At 31.9% G+C, this 27,880-nt stretch overlaps 1 protein-coding gene across 6 annotated transcripts; it reads left to right on the top strand.

Annotated features, from left to right (window-relative positions):
• Positions 1 to 785: 785 nt before the first annotated feature.
• Positions 786 to 27,789, top strand: LOC148609228 (uncharacterized). Of its 6 annotated transcripts, none has more exons than XM_088540664.1 (19): positions 790 to 878; positions 3,331 to 3,472; positions 4,053 to 4,166; positions 5,705 to 5,782; positions 7,655 to 7,736; positions 8,729 to 8,779; positions 9,857 to 9,892; positions 10,888 to 10,946; positions 11,477 to 11,529; positions 12,196 to 12,323; positions 12,971 to 13,072; positions 14,043 to 14,122; positions 15,103 to 15,261; positions 15,955 to 16,079; positions 17,444 to 17,524; positions 20,544 to 20,614; positions 21,764 to 21,888; positions 23,316 to 23,408; positions 24,438 to 27,789. In XM_088540664.1, the coding sequence occupies exons 3-19, from the start codon at positions 4,084 to 4,086 to the stop codon at positions 24,505 to 24,507; spliced, it is 1,476 nt and encodes a 491-aa protein (XP_088396790.1). In that variant the 5' UTR covers positions 790 to 878; positions 3,331 to 3,472; positions 4,053 to 4,083; the 3' UTR covers positions 24,508 to 27,789. The 6 variants fall into 6 exon arrangements, with proteins under 6 accessions (XP_088396789.1, XP_088396790.1, XP_088396788.1 ...); XM_088540662.1 differs by having other exon boundaries at positions 3,331 to 3,457; XM_088540667.1 differs by having other exon boundaries at positions 3,331 to 3,457; positions 15,955 to 16,067.
• Positions 27,790 to 27,880: the final 91 nt, after the last annotated feature.

Here is a 27,880-nt window from a genome sequence, read left to right on the forward strand (position 1 = left end):
AATCTCCATAATGATTTTTAAATATACCCCTATCTTGTGAAAACACTGGGATTTCCCATGCTATTTATAGGCTAAAAACCACTAATTCCACTTTCCATAGGCTTCTATGCTAATTTCACAATATTCAATGGCTTCTCTGGACTTTACCTTAACTTTAACCTGCAGAGGACTATATATCAGCATGATTCTACATATGTCAGCTCACAATCCTCAGAATGGCATGTGGGGTTAGCAGACTTGCAGTGCAGTACTGGTCACCGGAAGTGAAGGGTCTATAAATAGCATGGGAAATCCCAGTGTTTTCACAAGATAGGGGTATATTTAAAAATCATTATGGAGATTAGGCTTCACATCACAAGAAGCAAAATGCACCTATAAAATGTACAGAAATGTTTTTCCTTTCAGAAACTGTTTAAATTTTTTAAATAAGATGAGAACTTTTTTCACAGCACTATGAGGAACAGGGGTAATTTCTGCGTAGGACTATTTTTGCGTACTTTCCGAATGCTCATTAGTTGAATTGGTGGTCTGTAACCTTATAGACCCTTCACTTCCGGTGACCAGTACTGCACTGCAAGTCTGCTAACCCCACATGCCATTCTGAGGATTGTGAGCTGACATATGTAGAATCATGCTGATTTATAGTCCTCTGCAGGTTAAAGTTAAGGTAAAGTCCAGAGAAGCCATTGAATATTGTGAAATTAGCATAGAAGCCTATGGAAAGTGGAATTAGTGGTTTTTAGCCTAAATGTCACTTAATTCCGGAAAATATTCAGCGTTCGTTTAAGTTTTTTGATTTTCCCTATCAAAGCTTATTTCCGGTAAAACTAGAAAACGAAAATGGAAAAAGACAGAGAATGTGTACTTTTTAAAATCCAGTATGTAAAAATATTTCTGTATGAATTGAAATAATGAAATAATTTTTACGCTGTCAATCTCTCTCCAAATAGTTTTATCATTCCAATAGTTTTAAAGTTTAGTACGCAGTGCACCTTTAAACATTTCGCATGAACATAGTCCGAATTTCCTCTGACCCTGCAACCCTCCTCTTGTTTATTTGGATATTGATATGTCAGGTTGGGGTCAGAACGATGTGCCATACTAAAAGTTGGAGAGATTTAGTGGTACCGCGGAGTATCGCCCTTCAATCGCTTGTAACGACTTTCAAGTTGACATTGTGCATGTCACTTGTCAGACCTACCTAGTTCGATTCCGGAATCATTTTCCTGTATGCTGATACCAAATTTGCTACAAAAATTACATTTATTATTGAAGTTTTGATAATTTTCCAGGAGACCCTGTTTTGTTGACGTTTTGAACCGTAATAGAGAGTAGGCGGAGCTTGTTACCTCCGGTCAGAGGAAATTCGGACTAGTGAATTGTGATCAGCTATAATGTACATGTATTCCAAATAATTTTCCTCTGACCCTGCAACCCTCTTCTTTTTTTTTTAATTATATTGAGATGTCTGGTTAGGGTCAGAATGATGTGCCGTACAAAAAGTTTGAGATTTTGCAGTACCATGGAGTACAACACAGCAAATGCTCGCAGTAGTATGAGCGAAGTCCAAAGAAAAGTATCAGGTTCCCTTTTCAACAAATTTGGCTTCATGCCATTTATCATTTTACCAAGTTTGTTAAGGAATTTTCATCAGTAATGAGTACTAGACAGTAAAAGGAATTCCAAATATTTGTAAAATTACCGGAAGAACTGTTCCAGGTTTGGCACATATTGCAGGGTTTGATCAAGATCCGGCCAACTCTCTTTTTTTTTTTTGGAAAAAATAAAAGACCTCTTTTAAATGTTTTGTGTAGCCTGCATTGTTAATATTTCTGAAGCTTCAATGTACCCAGATGTTTTGCCTAAACAAAAGTTCATCAAGTGTCAGTATGAAGATTTTTTTAGACGAAATTCTATTTATTTAAGTGGGAGCTTTGCTCTCTTATTAATCTAATGACTTTCAGGTTGAAATCATGCACGTTACACCTACCTAATTCAATTCCAGATTCATTTTCAAGTGATTTTTAAAAATTTCCTTTTTTTATTGAAGCCCCGTGTGGGTCCGGGTGTCAAAAGAATAGTCCCGCAGCAGGGCTAAGCTTGTCATAAGAGGCGACTAAATAGTACTCAGAACCCTAGACGGGGGCTAGGGCACTCTGCCTGCAGAGCAACTGGGTTGTGTGCCCCAGGTGGTAGAATGGATACTCTGGCTTGTAACATGCTGGGGTTGTCAGGCTATAATACGAATACGGAAAACCTGACCGCAAACCATAGTGGTGTACCGTGTTTGGAAAGATGCCACGTTCCTCACACGTTAAAGAACCCTACTGTGGTATTCTCCCGGAATAGGAATGATAGGGCTCTGCCACAGGAGGCTAAATTGCCCGACCCTACCCACTTCTCCCTATTTCCAGTGGCAATCAAAATCTGTCGACCCCTTTATCCTTGTGTCCCATTGCATTTTCATTTCATCATCATTTCATGTTCATTTTACCATCCACTTCATGTTCATCGCCTGAATATAGCTGAAATATTGCTGCTCAGGCATTAAACCCCAACAATCAATCAATCTTTTATTGAAGTTTTTATAATTTACATGAGAGACTCTATTTTGACTTTTTGAACCATTTACGTGTGACAAGATTGGGAAGAGCTTGTTACTTTTGGAAACAAAAGACTGAAGACTGAGAAATATTCCTAAGTAGCAATTTTGTTTTACTGTTTCTAACTAAGGGGGTATTTAGTGTTGTTGACTACCCTGTCGGGTCTCGTACGGATGGAGGATTTACTGTTTCTATTATGCTATTACATTTGTATCATAAATAAATTCATTTAAAAATGTATAACAAGTTATTTTATTCCTCTTGCACATTCATGTGTACCTGAATTGTGGACACAAATTCATCATCTTGAAATGACTCATTGAGTAAACTATGTGGGTATTTATTAATGATGATAATATGATGAAAAAGATACTGTAAACATATTAATTTTCATAGATTCTTTCAAGAGAACATATTCGTGGGTATCAATATTCAAGGTTTCAAAAAATGATAAGCATTCTACAGTGTTAAAACTTGGTACTATTTTTTCTTGCTTTTCTGTCCACTGCGAAAACAGGGAAAATTAGTACACTGGGAAAATGAACACTCTTACAGTAATGTACATTGTATCAGTGGAAACAAGAGCAAATGTACATGTATTGTTTAAATGTACTGGCTAAAGATATCAGATACAATACTTTGTATACATTACTTATTTCTTATGTCTAATTGCAAATTTTAAAGTTCTGTATCAAACATATAAAAAGTCCTTTTTTCATATTTACAGAATGCAGCCATTTTAGCAAGTTTTCAAAGGGACATCATCCACCAACCCTACAGCCTGGTTGGCTGTCTCATTGGGGAAAGGAATAACAGTAAACACTTTTCTTGGAATCTTAGACTATTTACACTCGGTACTTACCTGAATGGTTAGAAATGAGTTATTTATAAGTATCCAAGTACTTACCGCAACATACTTGAATTTAAAGCCTACTGCTGTCCATTGCTCCAATTTGTCAGTAAACCAGTCTGTCAGATGACGAATTTGTAGAAAATTACTCTCCTTTGCTAAAATCTTAAAAAAAAAGGAAGCCAAAATTGGGAATATGAAAAAAGGACTATTAAGAGCTGTGTTGAAAGTTTGAATGCTGTATGTCCATATTTGTTACAACTATTCAGAGTTTGACCTCTGGAGTTGGATCAAGCTGCAGCCTGCAAAGCATATTATCCACATTTTTGAAAGTCTTTCGCCAATGACAAATGTGACAAACACTAGAAAAATTGCTGAATTACATATGTTGATGACTGATATGTCATTAATGTGTAATACACAGAGTCCTAATTTCATTGATAACCCCTATGCTGCATGTGCTGTAAGTAAAGGTACATTCATATCTATAAAATTAAAATTTCAATGACTGATCACTCAGCTTTCTGTAAGTGTGACAAAGACAAGATTGGGTAGAGGTAAATTTTATACATGTGCTTCGATCTTTTTCATCTTTGCAGGTACATGGCCTAAGTAATAGTACAGATTTAAATGGAAAAGTATGAGATAGTAAAGAAATTAGGAGTAGGTGGTTGTGGAGCTGTATATTTAGCAAAAGATGTTAATACTAAAAGGTAAGGCACCAAGGAGATTAAATAAAGTTAAACTTTCTAAAAGTTAAGACACCTAAGAGTTTGAATTAAGTTCAGCTTTCTAAAAGTTAAGACACCTAAAAGGTTAGATTAAGTCAAACTTTCTAAAAGTTACAGTAAGATACCTAATTGGTTAAATTAAGTCAAACTTCCTTAATGGTTCGACACCTAGGATGAGGTAAGGCACATTTAAAAAAGGTTAGATTGCTGTAAAACAAGTAAGAGGTTAATTAAACTTTCTAATGATTAAGACACCTAAGAGTTTAAATTAAGTGCAACTTTCTAACAGTTGAGCCACGTAAAAGGTTATATAAAGTCCAACCTTTTATAAGGTAAGGCAGTTAGGAGGTTAAATAAATATCGCTTACTTGGGTTTCAAAAATGCATGTAAATGACAGAGAAAACTGCTGTCAATCTCACTATGAACTTGTACATTTGTATGCCTGGGATTTTGGATTTACAAAATATGAAATAGCCATCTTCATGATCGAAGAAAACTGTTATGGCATGTACATGTGTTTGACAAGTATAAGGTTTCATGGACTCAAATGTACACATGAAAGTAGAGTATACATTGTATAGGCAGTAAGCACTGTATCTACTTAACCAAATGTTTCTATGTTTTGAACATATATAAAATATGAAAGTAATGTAATGTACTCCAGTACAAATATTGAAGATGGATTTGTAATCAAAATGTTATTTGTTTGGGTTTAATTGAATCATTGAGTGCAGACCAATTGACATTACAGACATATAGGTACCCAACCAGTTATACAAAATAAGACATCAATGAGAGAAAATTGTGGAAGCCAGTTACTAATCAAAGGGAATTGTATGGATATGTTGCTAGTAATCTGTATACATACCTTTAGGTTTTATCAGTTCGGTAATTTTGTTATTAACCTTCAATTATAAAACATACAGTGCAGATCACTTCTCCTTACAACTTGTATCAGATCTAGAATCTAGGTCAGAATGATTTATAACAATTTTAGGACAACTGAATTCCAGTAAGTTGTGCAATGTAGGTCAGAAAATTTACAACATTTCTAGGATGATTTTAGGGTAAAATGATGTCTGTGCCTTGGTAAGTTTGTTTTTGCTGAATATTCAAATTTTTTGTCATAAATACAAAAATGTACAGAGAAATTCTGTTGACTTGAACTGGAAACATTAATGGAAGGTTTATCTCTCAACTGGCTAGTCAGTATTTTCTCTGACACCATTTCTGACAATTCCAGGTAGAACATTTCCTTATGCAGAACAGTTCAAGACCTCAAGAATTTCATCCCTTGACAATTTTGTTCTGGCTAACAAAACAGTAGAGAGGTTGGAACTGATTCCAACAGTACATCATGAACCGTGTTCTAGAGCTTTCCTAGTCTTTATGATGGTCAGTTTTGTTTAATGCTATGTTATCTTAATACTTAATAATTTATGAGTTAATTATGGTATACTGGAAAGACTTTCTTAAAAAATACAGCTTAGTAGGTTGTACATGTAGTATTATATTACAGGTTGTGTGCCTTGAAGAAGATAGAAGTTGATGACAGAAGAAAGTCTAGAACAAAACAAGCTATACAGAAAGAGGCTAAGTAATATAATACATCATAATTAATAGAAATAATACCACAAAAAAATCCTATAGAAAATAAATGGTATGACGCTGTCATCCCCATTGGTGTTGCTGTCCCTTGGTTTTCATGTGAGAACTGGAATGTTAGTTGGTTGATCTTGAGAAAATTGTACAGCAATGTTTCAAACTATAAAAGGAAGGTTTGTGATGATTTTTGGTGTCATGGAGTTTATTATACTCCACTCAACAGAGTGGGAGCTATATTGCAATCACCTTGTCTGTATGCCGTCCGTTTTTTTTGTTACAGGATTTCTTACATTCTACTGGTTGGAATTCTTAGATATTTTGTATATTGCAATCACCTTGTTCGTTTGTCCATCCTTTACCCCTTTTATATAACAGATTTCTTAGCTTCTATTAGACAGATTTAGAGATACCTTAGATATTTTGTATATTGCTTTCTCATCATGACTTGTACCATATCTCCCCTTTTCAGATTCGTCTCTCATCTTGCTCTTGTTTACTGATGGACTTAATAGTTTTTTAAGTGCTACATAATGGAAATTTACGGAACAGATTTATTAGCTTGTATTGGAGGGAATGCTTAGATATTTGGTATATTGCCATTATATGATAACTTTTACTGTGTCTCCCTTTCCCAGCTGTGACTGAAATGATTGAGTGGGGGTATACTTAGCACGATGTACAACATCTTATTGTTTTGGAATTAGGGACACAAAAGGGACCAAAAACAATTAAATTTTACTATTAAACCCAAGTATAAACTAATGGATCACTTATGATATTGTACCATAATGTTCTATACTACAAAGGAGAGACTGAAATTGATTTTAGGGGTTATGACAATAACCATTTAGGAATGAAGGAATAAATAGAGTCAAAACAAGTGTTTTTCTTGTTTCCAAACAGTAACAATGTCAAGAATAAAAGGTTTTTGAATTTGTACCACAAGGTTCTATACCACCAAAGCCAGACCGACATTGAATTTAGAGGTAATTACTATGTCTATAAAGGAATTAGGGGCCAAAACGGCAAATTAAACAATTATCCCAGTTTCCAAGCAGTAAAAGTATAAAAAATGGATCTCAATGAAACTGTATGACTAAGTTCCATATCACAAAAGGGAGGTGTTAGATAGGGGTCAGAAATAAGCATTTTTTCCCAACTTTATATAAATTGTTTGTTTCTTATATCTTACTTCAGCTGTTAAAATTCTTTGACCTCTTCCTGTCAAGTCGGATCTTGTCTAACATTTAATCACAATCCAAATTAAGAGCTGTATCAAGTTTGATTGTTGTATTCAAACTAGTCCCACTTGTTCAGTGTTTGACCTTTGAGGTCGTATCAAACTGTGCCAAAGGAAACATTTTATTTATTGGTAAAACCAAACCTTCTTAACTATCAACAAAATCTGAACAGAATTTTTCAGTGACAATACCTATTTATTATCATCTATCCTCTTCATGAGATTGAGTTTTTTGCTTGAGCTGGCACAATGAAATGGAAACAACCAATTCAATCTGTGAAGATAACCAATTACCAGTATATGACATATTTTTGTATCATCTTTTTAAGACTGCAGTTTTTCATTTTAATTCAGAAAAAAATTGCTTTTGTACAATAGAGCATAATGCTCAGCTGTGAATCAGATATTTACATATACAATACATGATGTTAAAATAAGTATTCTTTTATTTATACATGTACTTCTTTTTTTTACAATGTACATTTTGTGCTTATACTAGTCCTGTTCATTAAATTTGTCATTATATTGTTTTACTAAATGTTGTCTAAATAAGGCGAAAGAAATGCCCACCCACCACATACACTTGCTGCTGATTTTACTGTTACATTATTTTTCCCTTTTCAGCATATTATCATCATTGAAACATCCCCACATAGTATCACTTCATGAGTCATTTTATGATGATGAATTTGTGTACATAATTCAGGTATGTGCATGAGGAAGTATCTGTTTTGATATGCAAGTTGTTTGAATGTAATTATTAAACTTTTGATTTAAAACAATATGCAATATTGAGTATTTTTGATTCACTGAGAATTTAGATATAATATTTTTCAACCTGAGGGAATTTTAAGTGTCAGTCCCTGTTAGAATCAGGCAGTGGGTGAAACATGGTATGAAAAAATCCATCATTTTGATAGTGTAATTTGACTATTTGCACCATCAGAATTAAGGAAAACATACAAGATTTTCCTTTCATGCTGGACCATTGAGTTACAATTTCATTGAAATGCATTGAAAATGAACATTTCAAGGGCAAATAACTCTCTCAAAAGCCTCATTTTTCTAAAATTCTATTGAAAAATTTCTGTACAAAGCCAGTGATGCAGAGATCAAATAATGGTCTTTTCAAATAGAGGAAGTATTCTTGAGTGATATTACATTGTCAGATTGGTGGGGTTTTTGACATGCATGTTTCTGATTTTTCCCATTATAGCTGATTCTTACTAATGCTTACACTTGAATATATAGAAAATAGTGTTACTGTCATTCCTTACAATTTAATTTCATTGTCAAAATTATACGACTTAATCATCAATAAAAGGTTGATGACATCACTGTCATATAGCAAATTTATGACTATGAGACTATCACAGACATTTTGTTTTATCTGATAATAAAATGTTTTAATTCTGAAATTAAATGCTTAATAACTAGTAAAAAAATAATACGTTTATTTTCTGCTACCCTACCTACCACTTTTCTTTGTGCAAACTCTAAACATTTTATTTCTATTTAGGTTCTAATGTTACAGTCTAGATTGTTTCCCATTGACTTAGTGTAAAATGTTTTTGAAAAAGAAAATAATTTCCCTACCTACACTTTACCTACCCTATTTTTTTTCTTACTAATAGCAGGAAACAAAACTTTCATTTCATTGGCTTAATTGTGTTCATGCTTTATTATTTTCTTCTAAAGGATTACTGTGATGGAGGAAGTCTTGACGATAAGATACAAGAGGCAAGGGAGGTAAGCTCAGTTTTTTATCTGTTTATGCTTTTATATATCAAGTAAACACTGAGCATTGTGAGCATTTAATCACCAACCATTTGTGTTGGGAAAGGGATTTTGTAGTTTTGAGGCAAACTTTATATGTTGTTCAACCAACCCCCAATAACTTGGAGAATATGTATCCCTCTTATGTTCTGACGATACAGAAATGGGTGAAACTGTAAATACGTGTATATTTAAATATACAAATTCTGTCAATTGTAATTACTGGTAGATTATTAGTTATACAGTCTGTAAGTGACCTAATTATCAGACTCTGTATAGACCAAAATTAGATATAGGTTACTAACACACTGTGAAACTTATATATCCTACCTACTATCTTGATGTATATGTATCATTTTATTATATATTTGTCCTCTATTTTGTAATGTTGATTATGCTTCATGACATTAACCCACTTTGTTGTATCAGTTTGTTTTTTCTAGTTTGGTCTAGAGTAGTAGATTTGTATCTCTTGTCATTGAGTTTATGGTTGTCCATGTAAAAACAGAGAGTATTTCATTCAATTGGATGTAGTCAAGAGCTCAAATTAAGAGTTCATTTCATTTTCCTTCAGATAATCTTATAAAATTATCCACATGGTTTTTATTGGTCCTAAGTGTGTTGCTTGCATTTAGCTTCAGATTCTTGTTTTCAATCTCTTTATTTGTTGTCTGGACTCAGCATTTTCCAGTTGCCATATTTGTACACAAAAATGACTGAACTCATAAGGTTAAAAAACAAATGAGGCTCCTGGTTACTGTGTACGGATTATACATTTTCACTGTTTGACATTGCTTACTCAATGAATAATTTATGTAGGAGGTATCATATATTAGAGTCCGTGGTTTGGACAGAATGATGATTGTTTTAAACTATAAAGTTATTTTCATCATTGCAATATGTATGTCATGCTTATTGTTCACTGTGAAAAATGTGAAGATTTATAGGCCATATAAAATATTGTATGTTATCAACATTCATTCTTTTAAAGAGTAAAAATATCAAAAATGGAGGAACTGCTAACTACATGTTATTTTTTTCTTATTTCAGAAACAAATTCACTTTGGTGAGAAAGAGATTATGTGTGTGAGTACTTTCCCCAGTCTTAACGAGAGTATATTATGCTCCCCAATACACCTCTATATACCATCTCATACTTTCTGCTTTTAGTATTGGATCAAATGATATTTGAATGCATCAAATTTCTAAAACTTACTTGAAACAGGCAGATTGATTTTGATTGCTTGGTTATTATACTCTTGAAATACAGATAGTAGACATTTCTTATGGCTGAAAAGTACTGAAATTGTCCATGTTTTAAATTAGTTTTAATGCGACAGAGTGGTTTAAAAATTGGTTTAGAGCACTTTCATTACAAAGTATACACTTTATCTCTCAAAACATTTTGGTTGAAGTTAAGTTGCTTGTTAAACTGCAGTATCATGGCTCTGAATAGAGAAAATACTGACTATTTTTATAGCCTCGCTTAAAAAACGAGAGGTATGTACTGATCATGGTGTCCATCTTTTCGTCTGTCCCTTTCTAATCCGCAACTCCTCTGAAGTCGCTGATTGGAATTTGATGAAACTTGTACATATTCTTTGTTATATAATGCCATTGTGCATCTCCTATTTTGTTTTTCCATCTGAATGACTTTTGGGGTTTCCTGTTGTAAAATATGGACTTTCTCATATATAAGAGTCATTTGTCAACCAAAAGGGGGACTTGCTTCTTATCTGCAACTCCTCTGCACTTGATGAATGGGATTTGATAAAACTTTTACCTATTCTTTATTACATGATGCCATTGTGCATCTCCTATTTTCTTTTCCGTCTGAATGTTTAAATCACTTGTGGGGTATCCTACATATATAGTTTCTGGGGATGGGAGCAGGGGTATGACCAATTGAGCTTTGCTCACAGTTTTTCTAGTTTTTCTTTTGTGATACAACTTATTATCCTGTATTGTTAAAATTGTTTTTAATCTGTTGAAGTTGAAGTGGCATTAAAAGGAATGGTTCTCAAGACAATGTTTTCACTAATCCTTGTTAATGAAAACATTTTTGACTGTATTTTTTTCAGTGGTTTGTACAGATAACAATGGCAGTGCAGTACATACATTCCAAGCATGTCTTACACAGGTAAATAGTAAGATCTTTGAAATTATGTAGTTGTATGGGAAGTTTATTTCAAATTGAGTTACTTCCCTTTCTCTTTAGTTTATTTTTTCCTTTTAAATATTTTGCTGATGTAGTAATTGAATAACCAAGTGATGCTATAATTATCTTGACAAATCTATTTTTATTACTTACAACTATTTTTCTTGTTGTTTTCTAAGTAACTTAAAGAAAATTTATCCTTGAAAATGGTGGCAGATCCTGGAAAGTTTCCATAAAACTTGAATTTTAGATTGTGAAATGAGTCTAAACTCTGTGAGAAAAATAATCAACCCCACTTAAATATGAATGGTAAAATAATCCATGATACTGAAAACTAGAATGTATGCAGTGGATTAAACTTGGTATAGTTATAAGGATCTCAGGTTAAAAAGTTCCTTTGAGTTCAATACATTATATAATCATACATAGTGTAATACTTTTGACTACATATATGATACTCAAGGAATGAGGGAATAAATCACAGTCTCAGTGTTTCATTTTGCTTTTTATAGAGACCTGAAGACAGAAAATGTTTTCTTGTCCAAGAGTAATGTAGCTAAGATTGGTAAGATTATGTTAGATAAAGTATTAATGTAACATTTATGTTTGGAACATGTACATTATCAGAAGGTCAAAATCACAGGAAATGTGTTGATATAAACTAATTTCTAATACAAAGTCCTATAAATGTGAAACAATATATTACCACCCCTGGGAGATATAGAAGCAAAAATAATGTGTTTTAGTGATATTAGAATGGAAGTAATTCATTTTTGGTATGGTGTTGAACTTGTTTACACATGGGCTGGCATTTATATTCATACATTTCATTCCTTGCTAATGATTGAATATGAAGACTGGCCCAAGTATAAATGAGTACAACATCAGTTTATACACTATACAATGCTGTATTACATGTTTATTTTCACCACACAAATAATTATACATGTACCCCCTTGCGACAAGTGGATGATATAATGGAGTCAAAAACTTGTCCATCTTTCTGTCTGCTCTGTTCAAATTTCATTCAATCTCTTGACTTTCAATGAATAAATAGATTTTAAATTTCAACTGTTGCTTTATATAGATTTGAACATTTATTGTAAGCAATTTTAAGAAGTTGTCTGATATCAACTTTCTGTTTTATGGGTCATTTTTATGTAAGAGTTGGGGTAGCTTTGTGTTCTAAGTCTGCATACTTAGTTGTAATTATAACTTTCTGATTTTGTAGGTGACTTTGGTATCTCTAAAGTTCTAGATAACACTATAGATTTAGCCAAGACTGTTGTGGGTACACCCAGCTATCTCAGTCCAGAAGTTTGTCAAGAACAGCCATATAGTTCAAAATCAGATATCTGGGTAAGATTTGCCGGTTCTGTAATCAGATATCTGGGTAAGACTTGCCGGTTCTGTAATCAGATATCTGGGTAAGACTTGCAAGGTCTGTAATCAATATCCGGGTAAGAATTGCTGGTTCTGTAATCATACAAATAGTATTTAAGGTTTTTAGGAGAATAGGAATTGACCTGAACATAAACTTGTGTTAGAAATTCACTTTTTAATGGGAGTATAATACCTGAAAATAAATGTTATATGCCTGACCAAAAAATTGGTTGTCTTACTGGACTTAAGTTCGCTTTTGACTTTTGGATGATTCTTCATTTCTTTTAGAAAAAGTTGTGCATCCGTATTTCCTAATTACACAGGCCCTCACTTAGTTCAAACATTATAATATTTTTAGTGCAAATTCTTCTATGAAATCAAAACCATAAATCAATTTTGATAAGTGTCAATTGTAAGCATTATGACATGCTATTGTACCTGAAAATGGATAAAAAGTTTGTACAATGTATACAAGTAGTTTTTATGGAGATGAACAATGCCAGTGCAGTCGAAAATTTTCCTCTTTTAAAAGATTGTTTAGATTGATGCTAAGTCACATACTGTTCTTTTATTTAGTTATTTATTTTCCATACAGCATAAAAAATTCATGTGTTTTGTTTCAGGCCCTTGGTTGTGTGCTGTATGAACTTTGTTCCCTTACTCCTCCATTTGATGCCCAGAATCTTATCAGTTTATTTTTCAAGATCATCAAAGGAGAATTTGTTGTGAGTATAATAATATTTTACTCTTTTTAATAAGAAAATTGTTTGGTATATTTAATGAAGCTTTAAAAATAAATCTTTCTAATATAAACTCAGGTAGGATTAGATGTCTCCTGTAGTTACAAAAACCTTAAACAGAATTTTATAAACAAACATTGGATGATTCACTCTTTATAAGGATGGAACATGAGAATGTAAGACCAGAACTGTGAATGGCTAAAAAATCTTCTGATGGAAGTGACAAAATTTGTCTTTTAATACATCAGTGGATACTATTTTATATGTATTTATTTATTTGACAATAATTTGGAAATTATTTGTTGTGTAGAAATGTATTAAGCTTTCCCAGAAGAAAGTATCACACATTCTCCTCACCGAATGAAACTTTGCCCATAGATACATGGCAGTGCAACCTTTACAAGGAATGAGCTCTGTCCATCATAAACATAGCCTAATATCATATTAGATAAAGGAACAGTTATAGTGGTAATGTCTATGACATAACATTCAAGTAATTTCTTCAATGGACCAGTGCTATAACATTTATCATCTAGAGTATTTGTCTAACTGTTTGTTGCTTCATTTGTTTTGGTCCTTTTTATATTTGTGGTGTATCTTCCATCTACCTTTCAAGACTTATGGCACCTTTCTATTTGTAAATTTAGAATGTAGAAGTAGATTTGTTTTAATTAATATTTTTGCGAAACATTAAATTTTATTTAAAAAATTGTTTTTTTTTTAATTCTTATCTTTAAATTTGTATAGTCAGAACAAATTTGTACATTTATTTTGATTTTGGACCAGATGTGATTTCAATTTTGTATTATTGAGAAAATCCTTTCCATGTTGTTTAATTAATATTGAAAGTTTGAACTGATTTCAGTCCTTATTACATTTTTGCTATAGGAGCATTGTTATAAATTTCGAATCGACAGTAATTTTGTCATTTATTGTGATCAAGTAAATTTTTCAGAGAATTCCATCCAGATATTCTGATTCACTTAATGAATTAGTACAGGCGCTACTGAAGAGAAATCCAGAGGAAAGACCCAGGTAAAAATATCTTTATTTACTTCTTTGGGTCAGAGTTCTTATAACACCATCATATTTCTGGTTAAGGTGTTCACATGTATTGGCTTTCTACAAATTTAATTATACTGCCAAAACAAAATTTGGGGTTATGTATAAGTCAATCTGTCTGTCTGTCTATCTATCTGTGTATCTGTCCGCATTTCTTGTTAGTCCAACTCCTATAAAACCATGCAAGAGATCTTAATTTTGATGAAGTTTAATAGGAATGTTGGATATCATAATTAGATGTGCATGAAATAACATAATTACTGTCAAAGGATTCCAAAAGCAGATTATCCAACTTAAGGGTTTTACATTTAACATTTAGCTCCATTTGGGTGTATTCTGTTCGTGAGAAATTCTAGTACCTATTTCATCAGTACATGAAATAGGGAATGAAAGTGTCCTTTTGCCAGATGTGCTGACAGGCAGGGTTTGTAAAAAATGTTCATGACAATGTAATTCTATCCAACAATGGTTATAACAAAAAACTTCAACACAGAATTAAATTTTGGATAGGACTGACTAACAGATGAAATAAGAATGGATATGGTGAGATAAAGGGAAAGTAAAATTCTGGTCACATAAGACAGGTGGTCTTTATATACAGGTTATTTTTACATAGAATGCACTACACAGGGATATTTTAATAAGTCTTCGAGACATTCTATCTCTAAATACAAGAGGTGACCAAGACAAGTTTGACTGTACTTTCTATGCATATACATCACAATAGAATGTCTTAAAGATGTGCAGCATTTCGTGGCTGTGATAAATAGTGAATAGATGGACAGTAGTGATTTCAAATTTTCTTGTTAAATGACCATAAAAGAAATAGTAATGAAGGATAACCAAGATTATAGTAGAAAGAGTTGTTTAATTTGCCTAAAGAGTTGTTAAAGAATGTTTCAATGATAAATATTATTGTTTTATGTCTAATTCTTGTAATGATGTGTTTTCAGTGCAAGTCAGATCCTTAGTTTTCCATTTGTCAAGAAGCATTTGGCTGATTTTATTGAAGAAAAACAATCATTACTACAGCAAAAAGTCCGAGACACTTCAAATGGATCTCTCGTGAACCAATCAAACCTCAGTATGAAAGGCAAAAGTGCTCCAAGAAGGTATTTTGTTATCTGTTACATTGTAGGTGGAATTTCCATTATTGGCAGAATTTCACATGTAAAGATCGGTTATAGTATGGTGAATGTTGGTTGGGCAGTGAGCGGCAGGCTGGCAGGCAAATTATTTTCAGAACACTTTTCTCAGCAACTATTTATCACAGCCACTTGATGTCTGGTATCCAGAATCAGATATGGGTCCCATATACTGTAATATTTGTAATTATTGTGGTGTACTGATTTTCACTATTTTTGCAGGGACAGAAAATAATGAAAAATAGTACCTACAAAATTGATTTTTAACACTATAGAACACTTATTATTTTTTGAAACCGTGAAGAATTGATACCCACGAGTATGTTCACATGACAGAATCTGTGAGAATTAGCAACCTCAAAAATTAATATGTTTGTAGTAGTGGGATATCTACTTCCTGTTTAAATTCGGCCATTTCAATCTTTGACCCATTATTTTTTATATTGATTTCAAATAAGGCTTTTGTTATGAAATCATATCAATATTTGGGTTAGAAAATTGGGATAGAGAGGAGTTGTCCTGGAAAAAAGGCACATAGCACACTAAATCAAATAAGGGCATACTTTAATACCTTTTATGTGAAATCCATGTTAACATACCTGACTTTATAAGTAGGCAAGCATAGCTGCACATGTAATGTTGTTACTCTTTGTTATTTAGTATGAACCACCAGTTCCTACAAGTTTCTCCTGCAATAAAAAGAAAAGGAGGAAGTCCATCTTGTTCACCCAGACAGAAGGATAGTGGACTTGGTGTTGACAAATCCAATGAAGGTAGATATATTGGTATGTCATAAAATGAAAATTTTTAAGATAAAATAGTTTTCGAGGTTTACATTTCAACTTACCACCTCAAGCGGCATTCATAACACACAATTAGCTTATAATTTTCAGTTTTGTTCAAATTTGCAAGCGTGACACTGAAATTCAGGGTTCTCTTTTTCTCATTATAACTCACAGGAAAACTACTTGGAAAAGAATATGGTGCTGCCATATTAAAGTAATCATTTAAAAAGTTCTGTGATTATTTCCATGAACTGATTAAACTTTCATTGACCTCTATCAAATATCTGATTTCAATATAACGGTGTTTTAAATTTCCTTCCTTTTTCACTGAATATCCCTTCAATAAACAGCACAGGGGATGTCTTGTGAAAAGTAGGAACCGCTCACCTTTCTAGAGATCTTTAGTTCACCCTGTTTTTTGGCAGGGTTTACCTGTTTTGTTTTCTTTGTACTAATTCTTTTGTGTTATATTAATAGGATAATTAATTGGAAAGAGTGAATAACCAAAATTTTATCAGGAGTGCCGAAGATCACCTAGATTCAACAATTATGCAGAACTTGTTCCATGCAAGAATTAAATCCTCAAGCATTCTTGGAACGAGTGATAATATTTTTGTTATTCACGATGACCAATTGATTATCCTATTTATTATATAGATTTTCTTCATGATTTATCGTTATCATCAATATGAATTTTAAATTTTTATAATTGTCAGATTGATATCAAAGTTGTGATGTTTTAGCAGGAGAAAATGTGAGAATGAAATTACCAAATTTATTTCACAGTGTGAATTTTCGAAATTTATTACACTGGGAACATTCAGTAAAACATTGCTATCTACATAATGAGATTAGCTTTTTGTATAATGTCTTGTGTGCACCAGATCCTGGCATTTGTCACTTTTGAGACAAGGTTAGCCATATTAGTTTTCCTTATTTTCTCAAGGGATTAGATAAAATGTGTGATGTTTGTGACGTCGTGATAAAAAGTTGTATGGCTTGAAAATACAAAGGAATATACATAAGCAGGGTGTTCTGCATTGGACAATTAACCACAGAATCAATTTTCAAAATGAGTAAAAGAATCCAACACTGCCAGGCAATGCAAGACTATAAAATCTCAGACGCATTCAAGTGAAATTTCATTGTTCTCTTACTCGGCATAGCCTTGTTAGTGAACTATAAATCTTACCCTGTGATTTCTCTGTCTTACAGTGGTGTTTGATTCTTTATGTCTTATGTTTGTATTTTATTTATTTGCTACTTCTTCTTTGCCATATTTAGAAGTAAGGACTTATTTTATCTAAAATATTTTATTACTGTATCTTGAATCTGTTTTGAATATTCATATTTATACCTTTCAGATCTCCATGACAACAAACAGAAAGAAAATGACAATATGTCTGACTACTCTGATGATTTTGATGAAGCATCTGACGAAGATGGTAATGTATATTAAATATACCAGCAAACCACCTTCTGTCCATTGGTCTTGAGAGATTATTATATTTATTTAGAGACTGCTATATTTTGGGGTATATTATGCACACATTTTACATAGACATCATATCTAGAGCATGGGGTGTGTATTATGCATCAATATATAAGAATTGGCCACAAAATAAAAGATTTTTGTATGAGAAAAGACAATGTGTATGTAAATACACAAACCGGAAGTGAAATGTTACTGAAAGAAAGTTTATCAAATACATCTTTAAGTATTGGAATTTAAAAGATATTCTCTTCAAATCATGTTCAAATGTCTTAATAACATGTTTCATACAAAGGTTGAACAATATTTCTTTCTTATAAAACATGGTTAGAGATTAAAATGGAACAACTGAAAACAGAAAAGTGTCAAACTCTCCTTATCAAATGTTTTTGCAGTTGAAATTGTTATTTTGAAATTTGTCTTGATTGTTTCTTGCAATTTTCTTCCTTTAAAGTATGTTTTAAAATGAAAAATTGCCAAATTTGAGTTACAAGTAAAACCGGAAATGTCTGATTTTCCAGACATTTGATTCTGTTTTATAAACCATTTCATCCATCCTGTGTCAATTGTATCAGGCTTCAAAATTAAAATTATTGAATTTATGTAGCTTCTGATATTAACGTGATGTTTTAGTCTGAATGGAAGTTTTTTTCCTTCACATTTTTGTAGGATATACTGCATCATGGTAAATAGATTGCTTGATCTTGTGCAAAGTATCTATCTTTTGTCTAATTTTTTCTGCAGTCTATGTCGAAAAAACTTTTTTTCACATGTTAAGACCATTGCGTACAATACTTAAATGCAAATTATACACACCAAAATACGATATTTGTTTTGATGAGAATCAGTTTTGTTATGTTTACCTCTGATAATTGTTTTTATACCCCTGCTACAAAGGAGAGTGGGGTATAGTTTTAATCTTGTCCATGCTTCCATGTGTCCCTGTGTCTGTGTTTACCGAGGACATCGTTATTTTCTTTACATCATGACTGAAAGTAGGGGTTTCACTATTGAGCCATCCCTCAAAGATTCCTTGCTCCTGCTGTTTATTATACAGTTTGAAGATGGATACTGGATATTGATGTCTCTCTTGTCAATTATGATAATTGGTTGTATTTACATTTCTATACTACATGAAATTTTTGTGGCAGTTTTATTTCTGATAACTGTGCATGTAAGACCTGAAACACAACATTGAATTGTGATGAATGTTTTATTCAAAGAATATTTAATTACAATTGGGGGATTGTCACAAATTTAAAATTAAGATCTGAGTGAAAATAGTTTGATCTCGGCAACTGGAAATTTTTCATTTTTGCAGGATTTTTTTTTATGTGAATCCATTCATAAGAAAATACATAAATTTTGATCTTCACCCCTTTCATTTTTTAACAAGTGACATGAAATAACCTATTTTGTAGTAGTTTACATTAATAAACTGCTAAAGAAATAAACCGGCTTGTTGAGTATAACATATTCAAAATTTAGAAACATTCCATATAATTTAATTTCTAATGGATGACTGTCCAAATATTAAATATTACAAATATGTTATCAAAACTTTATCGTTTATTTGGAGTTTAAACCAATCAACATTCATGATGTCATAATATTCAGCAAGTTTATACAAAATAAACTGGTTTGCCCAAAGATAATCAATCAACCAGAAAAGTTGCAAATCAGATTAAATTATTGTATGATGGACAGGTGCATGCTCATAAAAAATGTCATACCCTAAAACAATTTAATTTTTAAGATATTTGGAAAGGCCTACTTCAGTTGTAATGTAAACTCAGATTTGAGAGTATATTTATTTTAGTACTTTAATATATAATCACGATCTGTGTAATCTGCACACCAGTTTTAACCATGGAAATCTTCACTATAGAAAGCATTTATCTGAACAGGAGCTGCAGGTGGGAAGCCAGTTCTAATATATAAAGAGTTTATTTACAAAATAGTCCAACAACACATCAAATGTGTTATCCATTTGAATTGAGCAAAAACTCAATGCATGATAATATATGAAAATGCTCATCTCATGTTTTAATGTAAAAAATGGATAAAAGATTGTTTTGGTAGTGGGCAGCAATTGATAACTTTTCATTACAGGAATTCAATCTTTTATTGATTTACTGAATGTTCCCAGTGTAAAAATTTTTGATATTTCACACTGTTAAATAAATTCTGTAATTTCACACTTGGGCCAAAACATCACAACACAAGTATCAATCCGCCTTCACTTGAAATTTATGTTGAAAATAATGGAACAATGAAGAAAATTTTGTGAATAAACAAAATATGATCACTCGTGCCAAGTACACAGTAAGATTTAACTCATGAGTGGAACAAGTCCGCAAACTCGTTAAATCTGGATGTTCTTTGACACTTGTGATCATGTTTTGGTTATTCACTTTCTTTAATTAATTATCTTATTAATATTTATGATGCTTGATTACACAGGCAAATATTCTTCACATGAAATTCATGTTTATCTTCATGTGAATTTTCATGTGTTTACTTAACACAATTTTTATGTGAACAATTCATTGATATTTCATATGAACTCTATCACAAAGTATAATTGCTCAATTCTGGTGAAAAACATTATAAAATAATGCCTAGTGGAGAGAGCATAGAATCAGAAAGTTAACAGTACTTAATTTGATCACAATGTTCATACTGACTTTTCTTTTATGGAAATGATTAAAGTGTCCGTGGTAATTTTTCACCGTTCTTTTGAATTACCGTGGACACGTATATTATTTATGATATGTGCTGATCCTCACAGTAAAACTATTAGTCTGGATTATACTCGCTGAGAAATCTTAGCTCTTGATCTTTTTTTTTTTTTTGATTTTGCAATCTAACGTTAAGAAAATACAAAAAAAATAGTTAGAGCTACGTTTCGCAGCTAGGATTATACACAAGTTCATATTAATTAAACCATTTTGATTTTGTTTTACTTTCAGAAAACAAAAGTAAAGAGTCAGACCAGGAAGTAGAATATGATGATGATTTTGAGGAGTATGATTCTAGCGAGGTATGTGTGATGCTTCTCTTGTCAATACAAATTTACCTATCACAGATCTCATCATACATAAGCATTCTTAACCTTAGTTTTGACAATTTTTAAATATCTCAAATGGGTTCCTAATATTTTACATTTTATGCCCCCACGACAAACTGTGGGGGCATATTAATTTAAGTTAGGGATTTGTTATGGGGGTATAAACATTTTTTTTTAATTGACAATCTGTCCATCAGTCCTCTTTTTCTCATGGCAACTAGTCTGACATTACTAAACAGAATTTCATGACACTATGTGGCCAGGATACAATATGTAGATATGCATGTATTTAGGACATTACCAAGCAGAATTTCATGACACTGTGTGCCCAGGATACAATATGTAGATATGCATATATTGAGGACATTACCAAACAAAATTTCATGACACTATGTGGCCAGGATACAATATGTAAGTATGCATATATTTAGGAATTTCTGATCCCCAAATTGATACCCAAATTTTTCAAGTTACGGTACTTGAACAGTTTGTCATTGCAAGTCTTGGAAGGATTGAGCTGAACCAACAGACCATTAGTATCAAAAGTCTTGGAAGGATTTCTGAATCTGCAAACCATGTCTTCATACAAAAATAAACATGTTTCTTATTTTGCAAATCTAACGAGCAGGTGCATCATTAGTGTTTTACAGACACAAATGATTTTTCTTTAAAAAAAATCACTACTAACAAATGAGGTGGGGGCTCCTGTGATAAACATGGCTTCTAGTTTTCTTATTATACCCCCATTTATTATACCCCCACTTGTTATACCCCCACTTATTATACCCTCACTTGCTAAGTGGTGTATTCTTTTAAGATTCATAGTCCCTCCCAAAAAATGATTTCAGAGAAAAATATTTTACTTTTACTATTAAAAAAGCATTATGGGATTGGTATACAAGTAAATTTCCAGGCACTGCAAGTTTGTACAATATTTATCTGTTTATAATTTTTAAAAAATGTGGCAATTATTTATTAAAATTTGCTTTTTAAATTCCTTACATGGAAATGGAAATTGGAACGTGACTGTAATATTAGAATAAAATCTTAAAGGTATACACGATGATTTTATTCTTTAAATTGAATGCATACATATCATTATATGGTTGATTGTACTGATAGGAGTTAGATGAGTTGGTAAATCAAGCGAAGGAGGTACAAGACTTAGACATTCAGGCAGACAATGATTTCTTTGCTGATAGTCACAATCTGGAATCTATAAAGCAACAGACCATTATATTTAGAAAGTTAGTATGACTTGTCAGTGACTTCTTATAGAAGGTTTGATCTGGAAAAGAGAAAAGTGAACATTTTTTCTGTTTTAGGCTTCTGTCCTGAAAATGGTAATAAATTTAAAAAACACTTCCAGTCGCTGAAATAATTCTTATAATGGGATGTACACAAGTTCCATCAGGTATAAGTTCTATAACTGCTCATTATAAGAGTTATCGCTCTTTAAATGCCTTAAATAAAACATTTTTGCTGTTTTTTGCCTCATTCTCAAAAACTATAAAATAGGAAGTAATGTTTATGCAAACACCTGAATTGGTTGAAGCTGTGTGGCTTATCAATGTTAGAGATCCTAAAAAATGACAGTTTTTGTTGCATTTGGCTTCTCTCTTATAAATAGTATCTTTTAATCAGTGAAATATTTCTTATGAGAAAGATATAATACAAGGCATATCATCAGGTTTGTAAAATCATATATTATACTTCATATTAAATTCTAGAAATTGGATTGGATAAAAGGATAAGTGGTATTCAGTATACCACCCTTCATTCGAGTATACAACCCGCTTCGACCGGAAATGTATCTTGTCCTTACCGTTGCGCAGTCCGGTACTACAGTACATTTTCTAATTTCCGCCCAAACAAAAACACCAGACAACATTTTTTAAGGGTAGTTTTCCAGAGGAAAAAAAAAACACTTCACAATGAGAAATATTAAGTCAATGGATCTTTTGATATTTGTTATCAATAGAAGGGTGGTATACTGGTTAAAAAGATATTCAGTATAATATAAGACATACTGCCTACAGTTGAGGGTGGGATACTGGATCACCACACTCAGGAAAGATATTCTTCCTTTGTGTGGTAATCCAGTATACCAACCTCAATTGCAGGCAGTATGTGTATAATACCACCTTATTTTAGCTGTATTTCCTATACTATGTTTATGCTCAGTTTGGCAACTTCTTGTAGTTATTTTTTTCCCAAAAGCCAGTAAGTTTCTCCTTTTGCTGACAGATATTGAAGTCTGCATTAAAAGGACTTTTTTTTTAAAATAAAAGATAACTGTGTACCACGGTGATTGAAGCTCTCTAGAGTCTTCTGTTATTATCTACTATCTGGAAGATATGTTTGATGTAAAGATATCTTCCTAATGTAGTTATGATGTGAAAAAAGTATTGTGTACGGTTTTGCACGATATGAATGAGCATGTAAGTTAGTATTGAAGCAGGTATCAGAGGAATGGGGTAGTTCTTCTTTGCCTACCAGTAAATGGCAGTTGGATTCATTGTTTTTTTTTAATATTTTAAATGTGTTTACAGTGATAGTTACATTTGAATGAATATACTGATTTATACTGAGACCTAATTAACAGAGGTAAGGGTACTATCTTTAAAGGGTATGCGTAATTGACCTTACATTTTGTTTTTTTTTATATTGACAGGACCTGTATGGATGCTCTGAGTGCTAGATGTAAGAAGGTACAAGACTTCAACAAACTGATCTCAGATGGAACTCTCACTGAAGATGATCTCAAGTTAGTATTATAGTGTAATTTTGTTATTTTTTTCCTTCCATTGGATTATCACAAGTATTTCCATAACCCCCACATTTGGTATTATATATGTATGAAGATTTGCATGAAGTAAACTAATTATCAGAAACCTTTAAAGTGAGATAATCCAACTTAAGTTTTTTTTTATGGGATTTATTTTATCCCACTGAATTTTTTATTCCAATGTAATGTGATGTATATATCATATATACGTCAAATAGTATAGAATTTGTTTTAAATCGACAATGGATGGCTCAGATATCGACTTTGAAATTCCCTAACAATGCTACCAATTTTGCTCAAATTAAAAGTCTTCTCTTTTTCAATGAATTTCAATGCTTTCTGTGTAATTAAATACCAACTTTCGACTTTGAGAAAGGGTGCACTTGTGATGTGCACCCCCCCTCCCCCCATGAAATAAGATTATTATTGTTTGAGCCAGCCAAGATTGTGTAATATTTTGGTTATATATGTTACAAGTGAAGGGTATCACCCAGTAAGCTTACTCAAAGTTTTAGATTGATTCTTACATCAGACTATCCAACCTATAATCATTTTCCCTTTAAACATTAGATAAGAGTTTTTATGCCAAGTCTACACGTTTTATGTTACTGAACTTATCTGTCAACATGTAGCTAATATTTTTAATGAACTTGTGCACAAGCACATAAAGATATGAAATTTATAATATAAGCCATTTGTATGTACTGTTTTTAAATGACTTTAATGAAACACAAACATTCTAAAATTAATTGTAATTCTATGTATATTGTATTGTCTTTATATATTTGATTAGTATTGTATAACATGCTTATGTTGCTCTGTAATGTGCCTGAGTTTCAAAATAAAATCTTGAATCTTGAATCTTGAATCTCTTGAATCTAAAACCTTCTACATTTTGTTCAATTAAATCATTATTGAAGTATTAGTGGTATTTATAAAACTGAAATTTAGACTTTTAGAGAAGAAAACACTGGAATGATGATTATCAGAAAACCCTATTTATTTCAGACAACAAGTACGACATTCTATCAGTGGAGATGCTGCAGAACTGTGTCATCTCAGTCTGGATGATCTGTGATGACTGTCAGAATTCTGATGTTTGGTCATGGAAGGAATTGTCTCCCTTTAATAAAGGAAACATCCAGTTGTTGACTATGTATTGGACCATTCTATAATTCAGGGTAAACCATCAATATGTGCTATAATTTGACATTTTTGTTCGGCAACATTGTCTTTGAAGTTAGTTTGGTTAGTCCTAATGACACTAATCAAGTCAGTTATGTATGAGTCTCTCTTAAAACACTTTAAAGCATGATATTTGATATCTTTGATGAATGTAATAAAACATTTAAATAATCCCTACAATGTTTAATTCCCAGAGATGCTATTTTACTTCTTTCAGTGTAAAATGGTTCAAATTATGGCAGGAATTTATCCATTACTTATTTATTATAGAATTGAATTAAGATTTCATTTTAAATGAAGCCTGTCTCCCCTAAACTGTCATGGTTAAAAACATTGTGTATAAGGGCTTCTGAAGAATTTTAGGTCAAACTATTTTTTTTGTAACACATATTGTTAGCCTTTGCTTCAGTACAGGCATACTTAAGAATGATGCAAGAAAATGGTGGTTAGTTTACAATTTTTGTTAACTCTGTTAACAACATGAAAGAAAGTTATATTTATGATAAAAAATACATCGAGAGTTGTGTGTTGTTAAAACAATGAATAAAAACATTTAAGAAGAATTCCATTCAAAATAATCTTGTCATTTTTTTTTCACTTTCTCAACCTCCATCATTAGTTTTTGTTGGTCCATAAAGTACTATACTCGACGTCACGTACAACACATTTTCGAATTGAAGCTCAACTTTTTAAACTGTCGAGACTTAAAGCTAGAGTTGTCTCTCATTTATTTAATATGAAGATAGTTCGCATATATGCATGATGTGTTAGTACCAACGAGTCGCTTATTAGCTTAAATCATGCGTAACAAATTCTTACGGGAAAATCCCATACTAATATCCGCCATGTTGGTTTCTACGGGACGATTTGTTTACAAATGAAGTTCGTAAGTTCCCGTCGAACTCCGGTGACAATCGTCTGCTTGATCAACTTCTCGGCATTGTATGTTGTTCGCGTAAAATAAATCCGAGATATCCGAAATAACGCTGAATTGCATTCTGGGTTCTTCGGTTTTTAGACAAACTATTTAAACGTAAACAACATCTCCTAGCAACCCGATCACTGTAAACATGGCCAACTTTTTACAATGTAAATATTGGCACCGAGAATTAAAATCTGACCGGAATTTAACGATTCAATGGTTAGGGAGAAGCCGTTTGGCTAAACGAATGAGCAAGTCATTTAAGACAATTTAAACGACGATTGGTGTCGATAAAGTCGTAGAAAATATTTTTATTCAAATTTTAACAGTATGTTATTTGTGTGATGCCGAGTATAATGGATGTTCTGGTTGTAATTACACTATTACAAAACTTATTAAAATATGGAGAATTATAACCAACTGTTTTATTCACAAATTAACATGTACTTCAATGTTAAGAAAATGAAAAAAAAACAACTTTGAATACAGTACTATCATCATCAACAATACAACTGTTGGATCTTACAATAGGGTTTATCTGTATGAAATATGATCTATGATTATGATTTTCTTTCCTATAGAGGGTTCCAGCTTTGTTGGGCGGTTTGTACCAAATAATTTTCAATATTACTATGCCAACATTGTCAGTCCTATATTGTTCCTTATTATAATGTGATGGACAGTTGTTTCTCATGATTTAGCTTCCATAGCTTCACAATTTACATATGATATCTATTAAACATCAGTAGGTTGTGTATTCCTCATGGAAATATGATTTTTTTTTAAATCAGATTGTATATGTTTATTTAAAGAGTTGTTTATCTTATATTTGTTATTTGTTATTCTTACAGAGTGTTTATATAATATGTTTTTGTTATGAAATGAAAAATCATATTTTTAATGTATTTACATATAGTTGTATTAATTTGTCAGTGTGAGAAAAATGGAAAGATTTGGGAAAACATTAATCATACAAAATTTTTTTATCATGGAAATTGTAAGAAAACCAAAGACAAAAAACGATATTGGCTATGAGAAGCCACTGAAGTACCAGTGCATCAGACATTTTTAATGGTAGAGGCGATTCATGATGCAGAAAAACCCATCGAAGAAACAAAATTTGTTGGTCTACATATGATATATTTCATGCGACAATAGTCTTTTTGTATTTTTGATAAAACCTTGCTTTTATCTCCCACTTAAATCAACGAAATCAAGAACAACAACACTTGCAAATTACCAATTTGTATACAATCTATCTGTATATATTTTAATTCTAAAGTGCTAAACTCTAATGACTAACTATGAGAAGTTATGTGGTCTGTAAGTGTTCTTAAATAAGAAGTAAAAGTAATTTTGGTGGTACTTTGACTTGCATGAATCACATCAGTACTTTGACTTGCATGAATCACATCGGTACTTTGACTTGCATGAATTGCATCCAATCTGATTTTTATAGAGACTGCTACTTAAGTATGGAATATCTGTAAAAACTTTTGCTATTTTCATGGTGGACAGACAGCTGCAAAAATGTATTTTAACACAATATTTATTTGAAACCGCAAAAATTGATACTCACGATTTGTTCATTTAACAGAATCCGCGAAAATTAGCAACAGCGAAAATTAATATATTTACAGTAGTGACGTTGAAGGTGTCTTATGTACCTATATACATAAGTCTGACTGAACTCCTAAAATCTGAAATGTAGATAAGCATCTTTTAAAACTAAGTTCATTTTCTTGAAACTTAAAATCTGAAAACATTAAGTCTTTGGCATAATATGTATTCAATATTTGGCAAAGATAGTTACGAGAAGCTGTCTTTACAGTCTTTGACTTTGTTAATGTCAGATTGTGAGGGATAGGTTATTTTTACAACTTTGTTTAAATTTTGAATTTCTTAGTCAATCACATCTTATCATCCCTCACATTAGTAACAACAGCTTAATTAATATATACAGTATGTATCTAGAGTGCTTAAAGCTTCATTTGTTTGCATGTATTAGTTTATTGTCAACTATGAAGAATTAATATAGGATAACTACACATGTCATGAATGGTAATGTTGTCAAGGTACCCATTTTTTAAGAAATATTTGAGAAAATGGATATAAGTTTTATACATAGAGGTTTTTAATGTATCAGCATAATTAACTGTGACCAACTATGGTGAATGTATATGTCATATTATAAATCATGGTTTGCATTAGTTTAAACATTTCCGTCCAACTTAATAAAGATATGTTTATAAATGTTTGGCTCATTGTTTTAAATAATACAGACTTGGTCATCATAACACAAGAAATACAACATATCGCAACATTCAAAGCCCAAGAGATCACA

Source organism: Perna viridis, chromosome 8, assembly GCF_037379345.1.
Source record: "Perna viridis isolate PV_CMFRI_1.1 ecotype Kerala chromosome 8, ASM3737934v1, whole genome shotgun sequence".
In the NCBI taxonomy this organism is placed as follows: Eukaryota; Metazoa; Mollusca; class Bivalvia; order Mytilida; family Mytilidae; genus Perna; species Perna viridis.

Bases quoted from the DNA above. Each gene is read 5' to 3' on its own strand.
- LOC148609228 (XM_088540663.1), top strand. From the start codon at position 4,084: ATGGAAAAGTATGAGATAGTAAAGAAATTAGGAGTAGGTGGTTGTGGA. The intron at 11,530-12,195 runs GTAAGATTATGT...CTGATTTTGTAG, and splicing joins GAGTAATGTAGCTAAGATTG to GTGACTTTGGTATCTCTAAA. The intron at 17,525-20,543 runs GTAATGTATATT...TTTTACTTTCAG, and splicing joins TGAAGCATCTGACGAAGATG to AAAACAAAAGTAAAGAGTCA.